This window comes from Tyto alba, unplaced genomic scaffold, assembly GCF_018691265.1.
Source record: "Tyto alba isolate M040663 unplaced genomic scaffold, T.alba_DEE_v4.0 Super-Scaffold_48, whole genome shotgun sequence".
Taxonomy (NCBI): domain Eukaryota; kingdom Metazoa; phylum Chordata; class Aves; order Strigiformes; family Tytonidae; genus Tyto; species Tyto alba.
The window spans coordinates 15,730,235-15,751,032 of record NW_024881324.1 but is presented as its reverse complement, the minus strand read 5'-3'; the positions used below and the strand labels follow the sequence as shown (position 1 = coordinate 15,751,032).

The 20,798-nt window shown below is 47.8% G+C and overlaps 1 protein-coding gene across 2 annotated transcripts in view; it reads right to left on the bottom strand.

Annotated features, from left to right (window-relative positions):
* BCL2 (BCL2 apoptosis regulator) overlaps positions 1-20,186 on the bottom strand; it is a 96,402-nt gene extending 76,216 nt beyond the window's left edge. The window contains exons 1-2 of one of the 2 annotated variants that reach the window (XM_042806899.1): positions 20,136-20,186; positions 18,179-19,625 (exon numbers count right to left, since the gene is read on the bottom strand). In XM_042806899.1, the coding sequence (XP_042662833.1) occupies positions 18,179-18,766 (588 nt within the window). In that variant the 5' untranslated portion in view covers positions 18,767-19,625; positions 20,136-20,186. Of the gene's footprint in view, positions 1-18,178; positions 19,814-20,135 lie in introns of those variants that run through there. The other variant, XM_032991968.2, reaches the window with a different exon arrangement.
* Positions 20,187-20,798: the final 612 nt, after the last annotated feature.

The window sequence follows — 20,798 nt, the reverse complement described above, 5'->3', positions numbered from 1 at the left end:
ATTCAGGAGTGGCTTCAGGAGAACAAGAGACAAAGTGCCAGGCAGGGCAGCACCCCCAAGGATGGCATGCACACTAAGCACACGCAAACGTACTAGCTTTGCATGAGGGAAGGGCAGACCACCCCAGCCGAGCCTCCCCAAAATGGAAAGGTGTCTCTGTCTCACCACGCAAGCTCTGAGCAGCACTCGCAAAACCAGCCCCTGGCAAATACTGGAAACGCAGGTTGCAGCTGGTTAGGCTGCTCCTGGAAAGCAAAGCAGTTTAAGGGAATGTTTGCATTAATAAAAGGAGGCTTTCTGGGGCCACGTGGACAGTCCTGAAGACCGGAGTCAGTACAATGCACGAGCTCTCTGTTTCAGTGTCCTCATGCCCTGTTGTTTCACTGCTTTAGCTGAATGTTGGGAAAGTGTTGACAGGAATTTCAAAGGGAGGTTTCGAGTCTAAACACATTGTTGAATCCAGGCCCCGGGTAGTTATTCTGTTGCACAAGAGAAAGGAGGGAAAACATGAAATGAAAAAACCCACTGCAAGCACTTTCCCAGGGCACAGGCACCATCACCCAAAGGGCTGAAGCCCCGCGGGTCCCGCACCCTGCCCACCCACCGACTCGCCTGCCCCGTCCCTCGGGCAGCACCGTTTCATCGGTTTAAACGGCGACTGCGCGGGTGCGGGTCGGCATCTCCGCTCTCCTGCAGCAAACGCCCTGCCGCACCCGGTCCTCCCCTGCCAGCCCAGCACCCAGCTGGAAATAGGGACCATTTCTCAAAGATGCTGCTGGGCTACTTAGTGGAGCATAGCCTGAAGAGAATATGAAAATTACTGCTGGCAAAAAAAAAAAAAAAAAAAACAAACAAACAAAAAAAAAAAACTCCAACTGGGATTTTTCAGCCAGTTTGGGGAAGATACAGAATATGTAAAGATAGGGAAAAATGTCACCTTTCCCCTTTAAGCCTAATTTTTAGGTCTGAACGTGGAATTTAAATATACAATACATAATGTAGGCAGAAGTGAATTTCATCCTCTGATACCCGTGGTTTTTTCCTGTTTGGCTTAGTCATTTAAAGCAACAACTTTCCCCTTGAACTCTAATCATTTTTGAATGAATTATTAAAAAGCCTGACTTTACAAGCAGATTTCCTTTTATATACAACAGCACACAAATAAAAGAGGAAACTGATTAAACAGGGAACATGACAGTATCTGCTTGACAGCATACTTTGTAAAAAACAAATTGGGCATGTGTGGTGCACGTGTACACATCTGCGGGTGAAGAGGGGTGGTTTCTTTCTCCAGTCTTCCTCCTCATTTAGAATAACTGTGTGCTGTTCTGGCACTTTTAATTTTAACGTATCCAGCTAATTCCAATTTTTAAGAAGTTGATAGCGCCTCTTTAAAGAGACAAAATATTTTAACTTGCATTTATATTTATTTCTATAAGCTTATTTTGAAGTAATGGAGCTTAAGTTGCATTCTTGAATGGCTTGCATTTCATCTCCAAAAAATCCTAGTAACTCTGGAATATATAACTTATTCATTCTTGTTGCAAACAGACTCTGGATTATATTCATAATAAAAACTGAGGGATGCTGCCAGCTCTCTTTTGAAAAGTCATGGCAAAAAGATGTCATATGTTTTGCAACTTCATGTATTCAAGACCGATAAAAAATGGCTTTTGAAGTAAATTAGAAATGTGCAGTACCTTGAAGTGGTTAAAAAGGAGTAAAATAGCTAAATATGCTGTTTTTTTGTGTGTGAAAGCAACGACGTTTTTAACAGCAAGGACGTAGCGTGAATGGGAACAGCTTTCCCATAACTCCACGCATTAAAGGGAAGCTGCTCTCGGGGTGGGTGGGCACACGGGACCAACCAGGGGTTTTGTGTCCAGCCGCTGCATACGCTGAGCCTCCCGCTGACCACAGGGGAGCAAGAGCCATCCAACCCCCCGTACCCCTCATTGGGGCGTTTTTCACCTGTGTTACCTTTGCACCAAAGACTTTGCCTTCAGAAAACAATTTGATCCAAAATGTACCAGGCAGAGTCCCTTAGCTCTGTGCTTCCTCTGCAACACATTTTTTTCAGATCCTTTCCGTCCACTTCTGTGGAGGGCATACTTGCTCAATAACTTACACGTTTGTCCGTATTAGATACTATTAGCTTCCCATATGAATCTCATTAAAAAAAAAAAAAAAAAAGATTAATGGGGAACATGAACATACCAGCCAGCTTGCTTTCAGAAAATTACAAATCCATGCAAGAACATGATGACAAGATGATTTTGAATGAAAATAACACCAGTACAATCCAAGCCTAGGAAACGACTCCTCTGATAGTACGGTCACAAAACACTTCGGCTGATTTTTGGGCTATAAATTGGACTGTGAATCTCAGCCCACGTGGCTACCTGGAACGGTATCAGTCCTCTCTCTGAAACTCTCCTGCGGCGCAAGCCTACTCAGCACCTAAGGCCCGCGGAGGCTCACTGGGAGAAGCACCGCGATGCCGATGCCCTGCCCTGCCCCTCAGCGCTGGCATGAGCTCTGCCCACAGTGAGTAACCGGAGGGGACGTGCTGCCCAGTGATGCACCCCATCGGTACCAACCAGCCAGACCACGTACCCGACCACCGGCTAACGGCACGGAGCAGACGGCATGTATCCTCCCCAGCACGCCATCCTGCAGCCTCGGGTGACGCTGACGTCCAAGGACTGTTTGCCAAGATACTGACTGCTGCACGGGGCCCTGGGGTCATACATCAAATGTTCACATGAACTGACAGATGTTTATGTTGGTCATCCTGATTTAACTCCCATTACATCATTTACCAAGCTACTGATGTTATCATAAACGATTAAACAAGCCGGCAAAGGAGCCTCGAATACAAATTTGATTCCCTCGTTGTATGAGGGCATTACACTCCAGACTGCTTCTTGCTCTTGAATCAAATTGAACATCTGTACAGATTCTTTATTTCATTTGCATTCCCGATGAAAAAGAGCCCCTCTCCCCCCCCCCCCCCCTTTTTTTTTTTTTCTCCAGAAGACTGATTTCATTCATCATTTGACCATTGCAGGATGAATGAAAGGTGTTAAAAGGTAACGGGGGGGTCAGACTTTGAATTACAAATTATTGGTATAAAACTAAAACCAGTTTCATACATTAATTAAGAAGCCATTCTGCCTGGGATTAATTTCAGCTACCTTAATTCCTGAATGTCTACTGCATTATTTAGTGCTTCCAGTCACTTCAGGTTTGTGTCTGGACTATTTTAACTTACTCAAAATAACTGAAAGCTTTGAAGGAGTAAAATTAATAAACAGGGCAAGTCCTCAATCTAGTGTGTACATAATATGTTTGCTGCCTGACACTGAAATACAGTATTATTATCAAATACAAGGGGTTAAATTTAAACTCCATGACCGCCTCCCTGCTTGCTGAGCTGTCATTAAGTGTGGGGAGGGAATAGGAAACACTTCACACATCTTGTTTTCCGCTTCTAATATATTTTTGAGTTTTCTAGTGTAGGCTTTGCTTGGATGTGTAATCACTGTGGAATGGCTACTATACCCTTGCTACACTGCATAATACTTTCCCTTCCTCCTTGTGTAGGATTCCTCATGAAAATAGGCACTTTGTGTTTTTGGCCCTAAGGACAGAACATAATGTACTGTCTCTAGGAAAAAATAAGAAAAAAAAAAAAATCATTAAAACATTTTCCACTACTTAAAAAAAGCCCAACACATGAAGTACTACTGTATTTCTTTTACACACATGACCTCATAGATAGATGTGTGCATACACACACACACACACACAAATGCATTCAATTTTCAATTTAGCTATTTATAGAGCTCTATAATTTTTCCTGGCTCGAGTTTTAGTAAGCCTTTCCTGATGGGGTTCAGTTCACACGGTTTTGCAGCCCTTCATTTTGCTCTGAGTTCATATCCATGGAACATCCCCTCCTCATCCCCGCCTCCTCCTAGGATCCTATTTAATGTTTTGCCGACTAAACTGGCCGGTTACTTTACTGAATTCATCACAAAAGCCGGTGGGTTTTTTTCTTTCCCAAGTAGCCGTGTGTGTTTTGTCAGTTTTTCTTGCAATCTCCTAGCAGCAGAGCTCATGGATGCAGTTGCGTGCCCATCTACAACCACCCTTTTTTTGCTGATGTAACATTTGACGCACATCTAGAGTGTCTTGGCAGAGAGTTGCATAAAGGTCTTCCAGCCATGCTGTTGCTCCCTTAAGTAGGAGCAATGCAGTTTTAGGAACATTTGAGAGTCATGAAGCCTTCCAGCCAAGCCGGCAGCAGTTCTGGAAGATGGGCATCCACACAGTGCTGCTTGGTTGTTCCACTTCCAGTGAGACGAGCAACTAGACCAAAGTGCTCAGAGACCTCAAGGCGATGAAAACTTTTTCTCACCCTGGAGTCAGTCTGCTCTTTGGGCCCTTCATATTTCAGCAAACTGGATTGTCCCAGGGTGAAGGACACCCCCAGCTGATCTAGAACAGTTAGGTCTGGTGGTACTTCATCTCTTCACATCCCTTTTCCAGCTCTCCAGACTGGGAGGCAAGGCAGACCTGCGTGGTGGCTCCTGTTGCTTGAATGCCCACTGAGAGCTAAATGCCCATTTGTGTACCTTCCAGCCAAGCTCTGCTTTCCTCTGATAAGAAATCACTCTCCCCGCCGCGTCAAGGTGCAGTGCTGGAGCACACAGGCACGCAAGAACAAAAAGAGAAAAGCAACTTATTGCCCCCCCTCTCCATTTTACAGAGCTCAGCTTTCTTGGGCCAGAGGCGTACAGCCTGCACGAAGGACAGAGAGGTAGAGCTCAGAAAGTAAAAAGCTATTAAAGTGAAAACCCATGAGGCAGATAACAGCTTGCTGCCAGACTTTTCAAAATTTAAGTGTTGATTGTTCAGAATTTATGTTCAGATTTTTCTTAAGAATGCAATTTCCTGGCACATGGTACAAGTTGCTCTAGACCTGCATGTCAGCACAGCAGGCATCCTGTTGCAAAGGTTATTATGGAACTATTGAATGTTTTCATGCCAAATTTGTCCAAATTAAACCAAGGGGAATGGAAATACTTTCCCTGGATAGGTGGTGGTTGCATTAGGTGGGTTTGTTTATAAGGAGAATAAAAGTTACAGCTAAATATAAAAGCAGATATATCATAATATTGTCTGAGAACTTGAATAACATGTCATTCAGCCTGCGTGCTGTGGAAAGAACATGAAGGTCAAGTCTAAAATAAGATCAGTGACTGTTTGACAATAGAAACATGTAGGAGGTAGAACAGGAGAATTTTCCACATTTTTTTAAATGACATTTTTCTTTTAAAAAATATTCTTGCCTACCTTGCAACGGGTCTGATGCAAAACCCCATTGAACTTCGTGCAAAACATACTGCTGAATTCGGTATGTTTTTGATCAACCCCCTGGCAAACCTGCATTAGTCATTTGTGCCAACTGTTTACTTTTTGCATTATGCTCAGTTGGGAAAATGAAAGAAGGCTGCTTTGTTGCATTTTTGCTTTTAGAGAGTTTCACTTTCTGCTTCAGCCCTCTCATCCTGCTTCCCTGGAAGCCAGAGACGTCAGCGAGGCTACTGCTACCTCCTAAAGGTAAGCACATCTGGGTTCGCAGCATTGGGGAGCTAGCAGAATTCCTGGCAAGGTCAAAAAGAGGAAAAAAAAAAAAAAAAAAAAAAATACCCAAAGCACTACTTGAAGTACTGTATAAAATCCAAATTCCTTTATAATTTTGTTCATCCACCAAAACCTAGGGTGAAGATATGACATCAGGGACTTGCCATTCCCAAAAGCGCAACCAAGGCAGGGATTTCAGCCCCTGCCCTGTGGCAGAGATAACGGCCCTTCAGCAAGTCTTGTCTGAGAAACAGGGAACTTGTAGCCCCAGTCCTGACAGAGATATCCAATGTACTTCACTTTTACTTCAGTCAGTGATGCCAGAGGTACATTTCTCTTTCCTGCCCTATATTCACTTTTAAATATAGTTACAGCCACCTCCCTGTAAAAAGATGTTACAAAAGGAGCTTTGCAAATCCCCTAATCTCCTCCTCCAACAGTGCCACTGACAAAATCCCATGACTTTAAAGCAAAGACAGAAACTAGCCCAAGGCCAAGGTCTGAAGGCAGCTGCCCCACCTTTCCCCCTGCGCTGTGGCAGACAGTCCACGTAGTTTCTAGAGCTAATGTTAAAACATTCATTGCCAGCATGTCACTCCACGGGAGAACTCTCAGGGCTTCCAGGAGAAAGGGTCTGGGGCAGAGGAGGGAGGTGCGGGGGTACAGCACCCTCTCCACAGCTCCCCCAACCTGTCCCTGTCCTCTGGAGACTCCACACCAAAGCTCAGGGCGGATGGGGCTGCCAGCTGCCCTTTGGCAAGCCCAGCCCCATGGCCACCCTTTTTCTACCGGGCATCCCCACATTTCCAGTGGGAGCTCACGTCAAAACGAGCCGTGTGGTGCTTTCCTATTTCTCAAGCGCACAGATGCCTCTCTGGAGCAACAGGGGAAGGGAGTGAGGAAAGTGGTCGGCAAGGTGCCGGGGAACACTTGCCTCCTCCAAGGGACTTCTGATGGGGCTGCAGGAGAGGTAGAGCAAGGAGCTGGTGCCTCGCAGCGCCTTGCTGGGGGGCGGCCAGCAGAGCCCCCGGCTGCAGGGACTGGTCCTGCCCGGGGCCCCTGCTTCACGGCGCCCTTCCGCCTGACCTCCAAACCCTGGGGCAGACACGGCCAAAATTAGTATCACACTGAGGGCTGGCACACGATGGCTTCGACCCTAACGATCCCACTGGGAACAGAGGATTGTTCTGGCCCTATTAACAATAATTTGCATGTTGTCTAATGGCCCTGGGAGGAAAAAAAATAAAAATAAAAAGGGTGGCAGGCCCTGAGGGAGGAGAAGAGGAAATGGGAGTGCTGCCATTTTTTTTTCTGAAAACTGGCAAAATAAGAAGGCTGACTTTCTTGCAGAGCCAGAGGTAAAACTAGTCATTGCAAAATTATTTCATACCTAACTTAATCTTCCAGCCTTCATCACTTCAAGGCAGGGTTTTGAGAACCTGGGCCATTTATCTATACTGAAGAGCTCTTGTCAGACCAACTGGGTACGGACCTTTATCACAGGAAACTTATTTTCACAGGACCCCGAGTCTCTCCCAAGGTGCTGGTGACAATGACCTTTCATGATGAGGAGTTCCTCTCAACAGAAAGGTCTGAACCACAGAGACAAGGGACGTCTGCACACAGAGTTCAGTTCCAGTCTATGGGTTTTTCTGTTGTTGAGAGAAGTTTCTTTAGGGATCAGTGTCCTCAAAACCAAACAAGCTGGCTGTCCATCCCTTCCAAAAGAACAGGTAGTTTATTCCAGCTGTCAGTGACTGTAAACCAAACAGCTCCTCTCTCACTGTCAGTTTTAGCTCTAGGCCAGTTATTAAAATTAAACAGTTTAGTTTGTGATATATTTGTTTCTGCAGGGGGGGAAGAGAAGGGAGCAGAGAAGGGAAAAAGAAAGAGCAAATTTTCTAAAACAAACCCCAAGCCCATTTACACAGTCTAACAGCATGCTAGTGCTGCTTCTTCCTTCAGCCCATTAAACTGCCACAGAAGCCCCAGCCTGCTGGATGTACCACCATGCCCCAAGCATCCTTCTTGCTAGGTTGGGGGAAATCAAATATAACGATTTTTTTAAAAAGGCAAAAAATTTCAATTGCTTGTGAAATAAATACACTATTCCCTTGTGAAACAATCAGCTTCAACAGATAGGAAAAAAGGTATGAAGAGATGCCTTGACAGGTTTCCCCATCACTTGTGCCACCCCGGCTGGAGAGCAGAGTGGGGAGCTCCCCACCTCGTGATCCTGAAGCACCACGGAGGCTCCTCAGCTCGCCCCTGGGGCTGAGGAACAGCTTCACTGGGCCAAAGCTGAATGGGACCAATTTCTAGAAAGCCACTGTGGTCGTGGTGGGACACTACCGCCCCTGGCCCACACGGGCACTGTCAGAGGGAGGTTTGCAGTGTCCTGGCTATAAGCTGAACCCAGACCAGGGTGCTGGCTGGGTTCCCCTTACAGCCAGGGCGCCTAGGGAAGCTGAGGAGCACTCTCCAGGTGAAACCCCAGGCAGCCTCACTCATTTTCCACCACTGCACAGACCTGCCCAACCATCTGCTACAACCAAGGCTTTGTACAACACTCTACAGATCCCCTTTTGGGTCTGCCCACATGCTCACTGCTGTATGAGGCTGGATACTGCCGGTTTTAGCGTCTGTACTGGAAAAAAAATAGCTATTGACTCCAACCGGGCAAGGATTTCACACGTTCAGTCCAGAGCCAAATACGCGAATTTTCTACTGCAGGATTTTTTTGCAGACAGTTGTGAGCTACTGCAGAAGCCTGAACTGACTCCAGGCTGGCTCATTTAGTCTCAGCCTTGATTGCCACCTGACATTTCAAGCAACCGTTTTTATCTCCTCCCTCGCCGGTGCGCCCCACTGCCACGCTCCAGCCCCGCCAGGAGGAAAGCCTTTCCCTCGCCCGGGCTGCACAGCAGCGCTGCCATTTATTGCAGATCCGGGCAATGGAGAAAGGAACAGGCCAAGCTGGAACCTGAAAATACCACGGGCATTCGGCCTCCATCTCGGTTATATTCAGGACCTTTCGCATCCAGCAGCCGACTGGGGATTAGGTATTTAGACAGCGTGATTTACTGTGAATTGTCAGATGACTTCAGGAGAGGGGCTTTGCATATGTCTAACTTGAACTAATATTTGCAGACACTTGAAGCACAATGTAGGATTTGCTTCTGTTAGGAACAAGGGAGTTTTCATTTTTTTTAATATCATTTTTTTACTTGAGCTGTGTGTACATTCTTGGGAAATTCAAGAGATTTAAATACTCTACAACACTGGCCATCTTACTCTGCTAATGGAAATGCCAGCTCATTTATTTGAATTGTTTTTAATTCTTCTTTTTCTACAAAAAAATAGGGTCCTCTACTACATTTTGTAACACACGGTCTGAACATGTGATGAATATTCTTAAGGAAGGAGTTCTTTCCTTCAGAAGCAAAGCTGGCAATAGTTATTCCATCACAAGGACACGCTACAGGACTGTCCTGTACCACAGAAAGAGACATTTCACTGGTTTTCCTTCCGAGGTCCTATCCTGACTTTCCAGTCACTCATGCAAGTCTCTCCAGAGCACGCAACAGGAATTTTGTCTAAGCCTCAGTTCACCAGGATAGTTAAAACTAACATCAACCTCATGGTCAAGACCAAAGGCTTGATTAACACTCACTTTATTTTATTTTTTTTTTAATGTTTTAAAATTGCTTTTCCTGTCTGTATCTGAACACTTAATGAAGCTTGTGAGTGGAAGCAAAAGAATGTGTGTGCATGAAGATACTTTTACAGGTGCAGGTAACACAGCTTATTGCTCCTTCCCCTTAATTGCCACAGGCAGCTTTTACTGTATATGGTGGGAATGGACAAGGCAGGACAATTTCCTTCTTGAAACACCCATGAACTGTGCTGATACATAAAGGAAAACACTAACACTGTCAGTTGCCATTTCTCACACTGCTCACTCTTTTCCTAAATAAAAACTAGAAATCAACACCTGAAACTGATCTGTTTAATCTGTTTCCATCACAAGTGTTGCTAAACACATCCAAACAGTAGAGCTGAAAAAGTTTAAGCCTAATTTCCATTTAACTTTTTCTTTCTTTCTTCTACCTCCTCTCTCCACTCAAATCTCACCTCCAGGTAGTTTCACAATCTGACTCACTTTGCTCTTTCCCAGGCTAGCGAGCTCCAGCAATGACAAAATGTAATCCTATAGATTTTAATTTTATTCTACAACCCAAATTACCACTGCAGACATTTTTTTCAATATTGTACCTTGTATGTCTTCTTTTTTTTAATTAAAAAACATCAGCCCAACTCATGATAGCATGGTGGGCAACAATTCATTTCCCAGACCTGATGTGCTGTATAGCTAGCAAGAATACTGACTTCATAGCTGGGTTAACTGAAAAAGAAAGATATTAATGCTTTGCCCCATATCCTACCATGTACTCAGTACTAGAGCCAAGAAGAGGAAGTTAAGTTTTGACTCTCAGTTGCTTTCTCGAACAACGGTATGACAGCCTCTTTCAATCACTATGTGGGAAAAATGGGGCCTTTTCTTTTTGATTGTACCTGGCACATGTACATAAATTACTCACTGAAGTACCCTGAAACCCACTGAGTTGCCTTTTCAACCAACAAAATGGAATCATCCTTTTCACGCTTTAATAAAATAAAATAGCAATAAAATGATGTACGCACTGAAGGATGTCGACTATTTCTTGTAACTAACTCTAAATGTAGCAATTCGTACCAGATCTTCAATCAGCACAGGAGTAAATTTATGATATGGGTGCTCTTAGCAATACCACAAGCGTGTTTACAATTACCTTTACAAAACACATGCAGAAGTAAGGAGTTTTCCCCGGATGGATGAGGCAGGCAGTCCATCCATCCCAGTATCCCCAGTCACTGACCAGCACCAGGTGCTCTGGGGGAGAAGCAATGTAGCAGATAATTTTAAAATAGCATTCCCCAGAGACAGGTCTACCCTCAGCACCTGGTGATCTCATTTCAGCAGCTGATGTTAAATTTACCCCAAGGTGTATGACTGCCCTTTCCAGCAATTTTATTCAAACATAAATATAGATGTTTTCCTTACCCTTATTTATAAATACCGAAACATTTCATGAACGTAACCTAGTACTTCCACTCACAGCTCTCCCATGAAAACATGTCCCAAAGGTTAATCATGCATTGCAGAAAAGGCTGTTTTTCTCTATTCGTTGAAAACCTGTGGCTTTTTCATTTGATCTTATTCTTCTTGCCGCATATACAAAGTAAACATAACTACAATTGTCCAGTTAAGTGCCTCTTCCTGTTCCTATTGAAGTCAATGGCAACACTTTCTAAAATCAGATTTGTTTTCTTACTTATTAACTGTAAAATCCAGAAACCCACAAGGAACTTTCCAGCGAGGGGGATTTAGCGAAATCTATCAATATACAATAATTATAACAGCAAACTAACATTAGGATAAAACAACAGAAAATAAATTCCAGACTTTTAGATGCACTTGGAAAAGTTATCCGGTTTCATAGTCTTTCAGGAGCCAAAAAAAAAAAAAAAAAAAAAGGAAAAAAAAGAAAAGCCATCAGATTGTTAATGAGACTGAAAGCCAGAGTAAAATAAAAATCCCTCAAATCTGTCATCGGTGTTCATGTTTGCCAAGAAGGCCTGGATGTTATCCTGCTGGGGAAGAGATGATTTATGGCACCACACACCTTCATCCATCCTATTATTATATATGAAATGGAAAATAAAACAGGCCGGTACTGCCCTCAGAAATAATCAGTATTTTTCTGCCACCGAGTAACAAGTGTTATTATTATTACTAAATTAGCAGGAGAGCAGCGACGAGGTCCTCATAAATAAATTATTTGAAAAAAACAACAAACCAAACAGGGCTGGGCTCCACCCTCCCAAAGGCACGGAGGAAAATAAAACAGGCCCGGGAGGGAGGTGGGAAGGGCCGGACCTGGCACCCACCGGGGCTGACGGTCGCACCCGGGACCGTGTGCGGCGCCCAGTGCCCGGCGGCAGCCGCGGTGATGGAGAGGGATGGTCAGAGAGGCAGGGACCGCCAGCCCTTCATGAGGCAGAAAGACAAAAACGGGCAAAGAACCAGACACCCGCCAAATACAAGCGTGGGCGCGATGGGAGCAGGGAGTGTGCCTGGCTGGAGCGCCCCAGGGCACACGGCCGTGCCCCTCCCCGTAACCCCCCCATCAGGGAAAGGGATGGAAATGCATCAGCCAGAAAATAAAAATTCACTTTGCCACAGAAGAGGGGGAGACAAGGACGCAGCGAGACTGCTGGCAGCTCGCGGCAGCGAGCAGAGAGCCGCCACTTCCACCAGCCCTGCCCCGAGCCTGGCATCCCTCGGGGGCGACGGCGGAGCACGGGGCTGGCTCGCCGGTGCGCCGGGCACCAACCATCACCCGACCACAGCAGAGGTTTTGGGAGCGACACCCGAGCGCCGCTCCTGCTTCTAACGTCCACCTCCCTCCACCATGCCAGGTCCAACCCGCTGAAAGACGACCCTCTCATCGAGGACACCTGGATGGGGCACAAGGGCGTAATGTTTGCTGGCGACGCGGCACGAAGTTCCCAAAGGAAGCCCAGGCCCTGCTATCCGGCTGCTAAGAAAATGCTTCTGCTCCACATGCCATTTCACACATCGTTGCATAGGTCTTGTGATTCTCCCACCAGAGCCGTGCTTTGCCGTCAGAGAAACACTCGTGCCTCGGCTGAAAAATTCAACTGGATTTTCTTCATGGATTACTGACTCCGAATTTCAAGCTACATACTCAAAAAACTAAGCTACTTACTGCCCAGCAGAGCTAACGCAGCAGCTCGAGAGAGGCCTGTGTTAATGCAGGCACAGAACTAACTTCTTTTTCAATATTGAAAGTCAAGTAAAACTTTTTAATAGGATTGCTGTTTGAACTTTACAGTTCTTTGCAAGATCAAGGCAAATGACATCATCTCCATAACTGAGACCCCTAGTTCTGAAATTTTAAAGGTCATGGTCAATACATATATTTAAAAAAAAAAAAAAAAAAAAAAAGAAAAGAAAAGAAAAGAAAAAGAAGACAAGACTTCTGAGAAAATACGCAACCTCTCGTTGCAAGTTACGGAGAAAGCTATTATAAATAAAAAGGACTAGAGAACCACAATCATTTTCTCTTTCTGCCCTAGCTCTTCTCCTCCTTGCTTCAGCACAGATCCTCCACAGAATTAATTTCTTGCTCTTCAGCAACAGCAAGAAGAAAAATATTTTTATAATATTTTGAGAATTCGATTATAAACCCACAAAGCCACAAAAACTGGCAAAGGACCTACAAGGTGTAACACTTGAAACTGCCAATTCATTTATTTAACTGAGTGGATTTCAGATAGTTTCCTTTTACCAGTCAAACAGTGACTTGGGGTTAGCCCCGCTGGGGATTGAGTCGTTACAAGGCCTCATGTCGTTGGTAAAAAAACTCAAAGTGCCTCTGCTCCGGCGTGGGGCATCCGGCTCCGAGCCAGGCACCGTCCCGCACCAGACGAGCGAGACACTTTTGCTCAGGACTTGCAAGAGAAGCAACGTGCTGTGCAGGCAGGTCCCTGGCCAAGCTGCTGGGAGAGCAGCTCCGGAGCCCGACAGGGATGAGATCTCGGGCGGGACCCCACGCACGAGCACGGGAAGCCCCCCGTGTCCCGCTGATACCCACGGTCTCTCTCTAGCACTGACCCGGAGGCACACACATCTGCCATCCCGTACCTTCATGAGGGTGCTACGGACCGTTGCGGGGCACGGCAGCTCTCCACACTTCCTTTCCAAGGCATGCCACTGAGCAAAGAAAATTAATGATTTACTAGGCCAAAAAAAAAAAAAAAAAAAAAAGAGGAAGCTCAGTGATTAGGGCAGTCAACCCAGGAGAAGGGAAACCTGAGGTCTAGTTGCTGGTCCAAGAATTGTTTATTCATTTGGCTGGAGACAGACACCTGAGAAAACACATCAGGCAGTGGGAATTAGACACCTTGGTTCTTCCTCCTCCACCAAACAAAATCTCAGCCCTGCAGAAAGAGGAGCTCTGCTGCCAATGGGAAGGACACTCCAGCAAAACCAGCAGTCATCTGGCGGGCAAAGCCTCCTGAGATGCTGGAGGTATGGGTGCCTACTCCCCTGCCAGGCTGGAGAGGGTCTTGTAGGCAAACCTCCCGTTACCTCTGGAGAGGCCTTAACCAAGGAGCCACCAGGAAAAGTGGGGGCTTCTCCCCAGCTGCATTTGTGGGTGAGGATGGCACGTGAATGACAGCGGCCAGGCCAGAGGATGCTTGCTGGCTCTGGGACACGGAGGTTCTCGGGAACGGTGTCCTGCACAGCGTGCTGAGCCGTTCCCCTCTCTCAAGGCAGGAACAGCTCCCGGCTGGCTTGGGCAAGGAACAGGGAGAAGCCAGGGACTTCTGCCACTGTTCTGGCTACGCAGGCAGTCAGAGGATGCAAGCCCTTATGTTCCACCTAAGGTCTGCTTCAAACATCTAAATCCTTCCCCACAACTGGCCTTAACTCTTGAACAGAATAAGAACCGCAATAAAAGAACAGAATTGGATGAAAACACACGACCGTCACATTCCTCGTTCAAATGTAAATACTGCCATTTAAAATGATGCTTTCTTGGCAGAATTTTCAACACCATGCTGCTTCTCTCACCTGGGCTTCTTTACACTCTTTACATCAAAAATGTACTTGTCTACACATATATGACGGTGCTTGTGTCTCTTTCATTAGCTCTCATGCTCTTGCTTTTTCTTCAACAGCTCAGGGAGGAAGCTGTATGTTGGACTAGAATTGCCCAGAGCTGAGCACAGCTCCCAAGAACATTAGGTTGTGTGCCCAAAGAGGGAACCCACCACTGCAAGACAAGCAGTTATTTCCCCCGCACCATCTGCATCGCTTCAATGTTCCCTACGTCAGAGTCAGAAGTCGCCAAGTGCGACAGCCCACTGCCAAGCCGGTCCTTCTGCAGCTCAAACACCAGGCTCTAAAAAATGAAATGAAGCTATTAAGTTGTCAATCAGAAAGCATACATTATACCAAGTACCACGAAATTGCAGAGATGAGCTGGTTCTCCTCTTATTTCTTTTGTAACACAATTAAGATGTTATCAGGCCAAAGTACAATATTGCGGTATCCTGGCCTACGTGAAAATCTTTGAAAGCTGCATTTATTTGCCACCAGAACCACAAGCTAATAATACAGCCTCCGTGCAGGCAGTCCCCATCTGTTGCTTTTTCTAAGTTTTGAACAAACCCACGACACTGTGTATTGTAAGGGTATTAACAATCCCCAGACACTATTAACAGTGATGTCTAGTGCCTAAAATTTATACTTCAACAGCTATACCCCTTCCAACCCGCCCTTCAGTATGCTTCTTTCCTTCTTTGTTTTCCTTGCAATATAAAGAATTCACATCCTGGAAATACATTGCCAACTTGCAGAACCAAACAGATCAAATAAGATGTAGAACCAAACAGATAACCAACACAGACATGGTAAGCAAACTTCAGACTTGAGTGTAAAGACATAGGCCCCTACAACAGACTCAAAGCACTCACTCACTGTCTAACTTACTCGCTGTGTAACATACACTTGTGACTAACTCCAATGCCCTCTTCTCTACTACTGCACAGCCTCTAATAAACTTGTCACTCCACGACATACCAGGGAGCACAACATAAAGGAGGAAAATGCTACAACAGCCAGTGCTCCCCCACTTGTTGCAGGAACCTGCAAGACAGGGAGATCTTGCAGGCTGAGGTCCTACAAAGCGTCACCACCTACAAGGAGGCCAGTTACTTTGAAAGAGACACTTACGACACTTTAAAAAGATTCGTACATGGGGCATGGTGCAAGTGCCAAGCTGAAGACTGAGTGCTTATATGAAAGCATCCTTTTCTACTGACAGATCCTGAAAGCTAGCAAAAGAAAAAAAGAAAAACCCACTGCCCCATGCCATCCTTGATTTCTTCTGTCTGAATAGAGGATCCTAAAAGCTGTGTTTACAACTTCGTATTAGTCTTTTGCTCCTTGGAACCAGCTAGAAGGTTTTGCCTGTGTTTAATAATCCATGGCTCAAAGGTACCAGTCGCTTACCAGACAGACAGGCAAAAGCCACCTTGGCGTAATGTTTTGCACATCATCTTCCATGTGTATATTACAAATAACACGTGGCAGTAAATGGCATCACATGCATCCAAACTCTTGGAGCCTTTGTTTATAGGAAACCTCAATAAGCAACTAAATGGCTATCGATAAGAAGCATCTTTTCCTTTTCAAGGCAGTCAGTGTTTATAGTCCCAGTTTCTTGTATTTCTAACTGTCGAGAAACAGCTCCAGCACTCGCCTCATCTGGCTAATCACGCCTGGTAACACCTGTCTTTTCACATTCTCCGTTTTATTCATTATTTATATTTCTCTTTACACAATACACCCGCAGGACAATACATCTCCAGCATGCTTACGGATTTGATCCAAAGCTCACTGGAGTCAACAGAATGACTTCACTGGCTCTGGAGCAAACTGAGGGCCCCAGCTCCGCGAACGGGCTTCCAGCCTGAGGAGGGACTTACACACAAGTTAGGCATCCCGGCCCAGAAGTGCAGTCGCAAAATCCCTAACCCTTTAGCTGCTCATCCTTTAACCAGTCAAGATCTCCACAAGCCTGAACTGCTTGCAGATTTTTTTTTTTTTTTTCCCCAGCTATCTCTTTCATGAAAAAAACCCCGCAACACGCTGACAGGCCCTCTGTAGTGACCTGTGAAACAGGGGATCAGGGGACAGGTCTCACTCTCCCAAATGTGGTCCCAACCACTAAGTGCCGGAGTCATTTTATGTGTGTGTATGCATATACATATGCGTGTGTCTGTGTGTGTATACATATTTGCATATACATATGTATATATGTATATAAACACACAGACGCACACGCACGCACGCACATTTTTTGCTCCCTGTTCTGGCCCCACGAATCTTGAATTTTTTTTCTCCTTGGTGGAAGCAGGGGTGAGCGGGAGAACGATCCTGCCTGCACGGCGCGCTGTAGCCAGGGACCCGCAGCACTCCTCCGGGAGGTGCGCGCTGCGCGCTCCCGCTGAGCAAAGGGCCCCAAAGCCTTACACCCCGCCGTACCGCAGCACGTAGGTGTCCTCGGACACGAACACCTTTATAGTCAGGCAGGCTCAGCAGTGGGAAGGCAGCATCTTCATTTTTTAACAGAGATGGTCATTGCGGGTGGCACGTTACTCAGCCTAACAGTGACCTAGCAAGAGACCCGGTGCTAAAAATTTAATGTGGTAATGCTTCACAAACACCAGGCTTGCAAAACATGTTAACTGGGAAACACGTACTGTACTTTACATTCCTTTACACTCTTCTCTTAAAGGTGTGCTGTGTAATTGAGTCAGCTCTCCATTTCACAGGGGACTGGCCCTGAAATTGCCGGCGTCCTACCCAGCTGACCTCCATTTCCAGGTGACTTACACCAGCTCTCAGCCCGTATGTAAAGTTTCTTCTTCAGCATAACTTCTGCCATTTCTTTCTCCAATGCATTAATATAATAAGCTTTACACATACAATGGGTTTGGTTTGCGGGAGAGCGGCTGGGACCACATTTTGTTACAGTATATCAATTAATACAGGAAAAAAGGAAAGAAATACCCTTCCAATTTAAATGTGGTTATTTATTTTGGAAAGAGAGAGAGAAAAAAAGGAAAGGCTTTTCACTAACTACCAGTGTAAAAGCTGTCCATTTTCCACAAGTGGAAATCTTCCCTTTCTGGACGATGCTGAAGCCAGCCCTGGCCAGGGGTGATCTCTACCCCAGAAACACAGTCACCCATCAGGTCACAACAAATACTCATTTTCCAGAACAATCCCACGAACGCGGCTCCCAGAACCTTTGTTTCATCCCAAGACAAAGACAGGTTTTTCACGCTGGACATACCCTATCTACCCTAAAACCCCCACAGCCCGGTTGCCGCCGCACCCGCCCGCCCGTAGCACCGGGACGCCGTGTCCGCCGCGCGCCTGCCCGGCGCGTCACCCCGACTGATCAGGGGTGCCGGCACGCGCACGCGGGGTCCCCGCTGTCCCCACGACTGGGACCTGCCGCCCCTTCCCACCCCGCTGCGGGTCCCTGCCTCGGCCAGGGCTGGTGCTGCCAGCGGGCGAGGGCGGGGAGGGGGGGACCGCTGACGAAGAGGGTGCCTCGCTCATCCTTTTCGCTCCCGAGCGGTAGCTGCTCTCCCCACTATCCCAAACCGCTCCAGCGTCACCCCGCTACGAGGCGAAACTCGGCAGCTGGCAAAAGGCCTACGCTGCTTCAGCACATGCCGGTGCGGATACCCCCCCCCCCCCCCCCCAGGGCAAATCCTTCTTCACCCCCCAGCGCGAGCGCAGCCCACCGGGCACTGCCCACCCCAGAGCAGCCACGGGCCAGAGCCGGGAGAGGGAACGAGCGATCAGGGGACGTACCCAGCCTCCGTTGTCCTGGATCCAGTTGTGCAGGTGCCGGTTCAGGTACTCGGTCATCCAGGCGGCGATGCTGTCTACGAGGGGAGACATCTCCCGGTTGACGCTCTCCACGCACATCACGCCGCCGAACTCGAAGAAGGCCACGATCCTGCCCCAGTTAACCCCGTCTCGGAAGAGCTCCTCCACCACCGCCACAAAGCGGCCCCTGGCCGTGAAGGGCGTCAGGTGCAGCTGGCCGGACATTTGGGCAAAGTCCCTCTGGTAGCGGCGGGAGAACTCGTCCCCCGCCTGGCGCAGGGCGAGGTGGACGACCTGGGGCGCGGGGCGCAGCCCCTCGGCCGGGGGCGCGTGGCTAGCAGCAGCCGAGCCGGGGGGCTCGGGGTGCGGAGACACCAGCCCAGTGTGATCAGAGGAAGTCCCAGCAGCAGCGACCGCAGCAGCAGCAGCAGCAGGAGGAGAGAGACCTGGAGGCAGGGGGGCCCTGCCCTCGCCGGCAGCCCAGTCGTATCCCCTCTGCGAGAGTTTATAGTGGATGTACTTCAGCACTATCTCCCGGTTATCGTAGCCTCTTCTCCCCGGATGAGCCATAATTCCCAAGAGGAAGCAGCAAGAGGAAGGGAGAGAGGAAGAAGAGGAGCAGGATGAACCCAAAAAAGTAAAGCAGCCAATAATAATAAAATTAATAACACCAAAAATTATAATCCAGTTACTGTATCGGGCACGGTTTCATTCATGGTGGTGTGGGGGAGTTCTCAGGGTCTCGGAGGTACTTTTGTCTTCTCAGTGTTTCCTCCTTGGTTTGAGATGCACGGTATAAATAGGGATTAGAATGCTGTAAATACTTTACTTCCAGGTGCACACTTATTACTTATTATAAATTTACTTTAGGACCATTTCCTCCTCGGTGTTGAAATACATCTTAAAAAATATTATACCAATTCAAAATCAGGTGCATTTTCCCCTAGGTGCTGAACTACCACGGACACGAAGGAGCGGACGAATGCACACCGTAAAAACTGCAATTCGATATGATTTGCTAAACAGCCTTGGATGAACGTTAATCCAATGCACTTTAAGCTAGAAACCTCAACACTGGCTTTTTTTTTTTTTTTTTTTTTTTTTTTTTTTTAAGCTACACAAACTAAATTTCCTCTGTAAAGTACTTACTTGGACTATAAATATGTTCCTCTGTCAAGTTTCCTCTAAAAAAAAAAATAGCAACAACAAAACCCAAACATCACAAGTCTTCAGAAACGTTAAGTTCTGGCCGCTTTGATGCTTCAAGTCACCAAGGGGATGGGAAAGGGACAAAAAAAAAATATCTCTACGATTTCAAATGTTTTTTCCCAGACTTCTGTTTAACAGACATCTCCAAAGATGTGTCAAAGCTCAGAAAATCCCGCCTCGCAGCCCGGGAAGGCGAACAACCCCAAAGAGACGGAAAATCCTGGAGACCAGATGAACCACATTTGAATCCAAGCTCTCGCAGAAGTGCTCCGTTTTTCCCTCCAGTGCAACGTACAGACATATGCATTTACGTAGTTTCATTCAGACACCGATCACAAGAGCCCGGTGCTTCCACACACACGCACGCACACACCCCCAAAAAAAAAAAAAAAAAAAGAAAAAAAAGAAAAAATAATAATAATAATTAATAATAATAAAAAAAATAGATATGTATTTAGGAAATTAATTCTTTTTCACAAGGAAGAGCGTCAAAAAAAAGAACAAAAAATGAAAATAAAGAAGGAGCTTTGCTTTTGACTGTGGCTCCGGGGAGAAATGCCATTTCCCGAGCAGCTTTGTATGGGAGGAGGCAGAGCCGCCGGCGCTGCCGCGGAGGGGCGCGGACGGGGCGCGTGTGCGGGGTGACTGGTGCCGCCGGGGACCGCGGCCGCGGCGCCGCTGCCCGCCCGCCCGCCCGCCCGCCCGCGCAGCCCCGCGCAGCCCCGCGCACCCCCCGCCGGCTCCGGGCGGCTCCTCCGGGCGCTGCTGCTGCTGCTGCTGCCGGCGGCGGCGGCGGCGGCGGCTCCGGGCGGCTCCGGGCGGCGGCTCCGAGCGGCGGCGGCGGCGGCGGCGGCGGGGGGGGGGAGCGGAGCGGCGGGGGCGGGGAGGGGCGGGGAGGAGCGCAGCCCGAGGGGGAGGCTCCGGCTCCGGCCCCGCGCAGCGCAGCCGGGCGCGGTGGTTTCCTAGAGCTCCGCCTCACGCTTCATTCAAGAAAAGGGGGGAAAGAGGGGAAGGAGGGGAGGGGGTGGGGGTAGGGAGGGGGTGTGTGCGCTAAAAAAAAAAAAAAAAATAAAAAAAACCAACAAAAAGAAACCCACAAACAACAACAAAAAAAGGCCCCCACACAGCAAAAAGGCGGCGGGGGGGGGGGGGGGGGGGGGGGGAGGCGAGCAGCCCCGCGCAGCCCGGGCCCGCCCTCCATCGCGGCGCGGGCCTGGGGCCGGCGGCGGGGCGGCGCGGAGCGGCGCGGAGGGGCGGTGCTGGGGCCGCGGGTGGTGCTGGCGGCCTGCGCCGCCCGCCTCCGCCTCCGCCCTCCGCCCTCCTCCGCCTGCGCGGAGGAAGCGGGCGGTGGGGACAGCGCGGAGGGTGGCTGCGGGCCGCCGCGGGGGGGGGG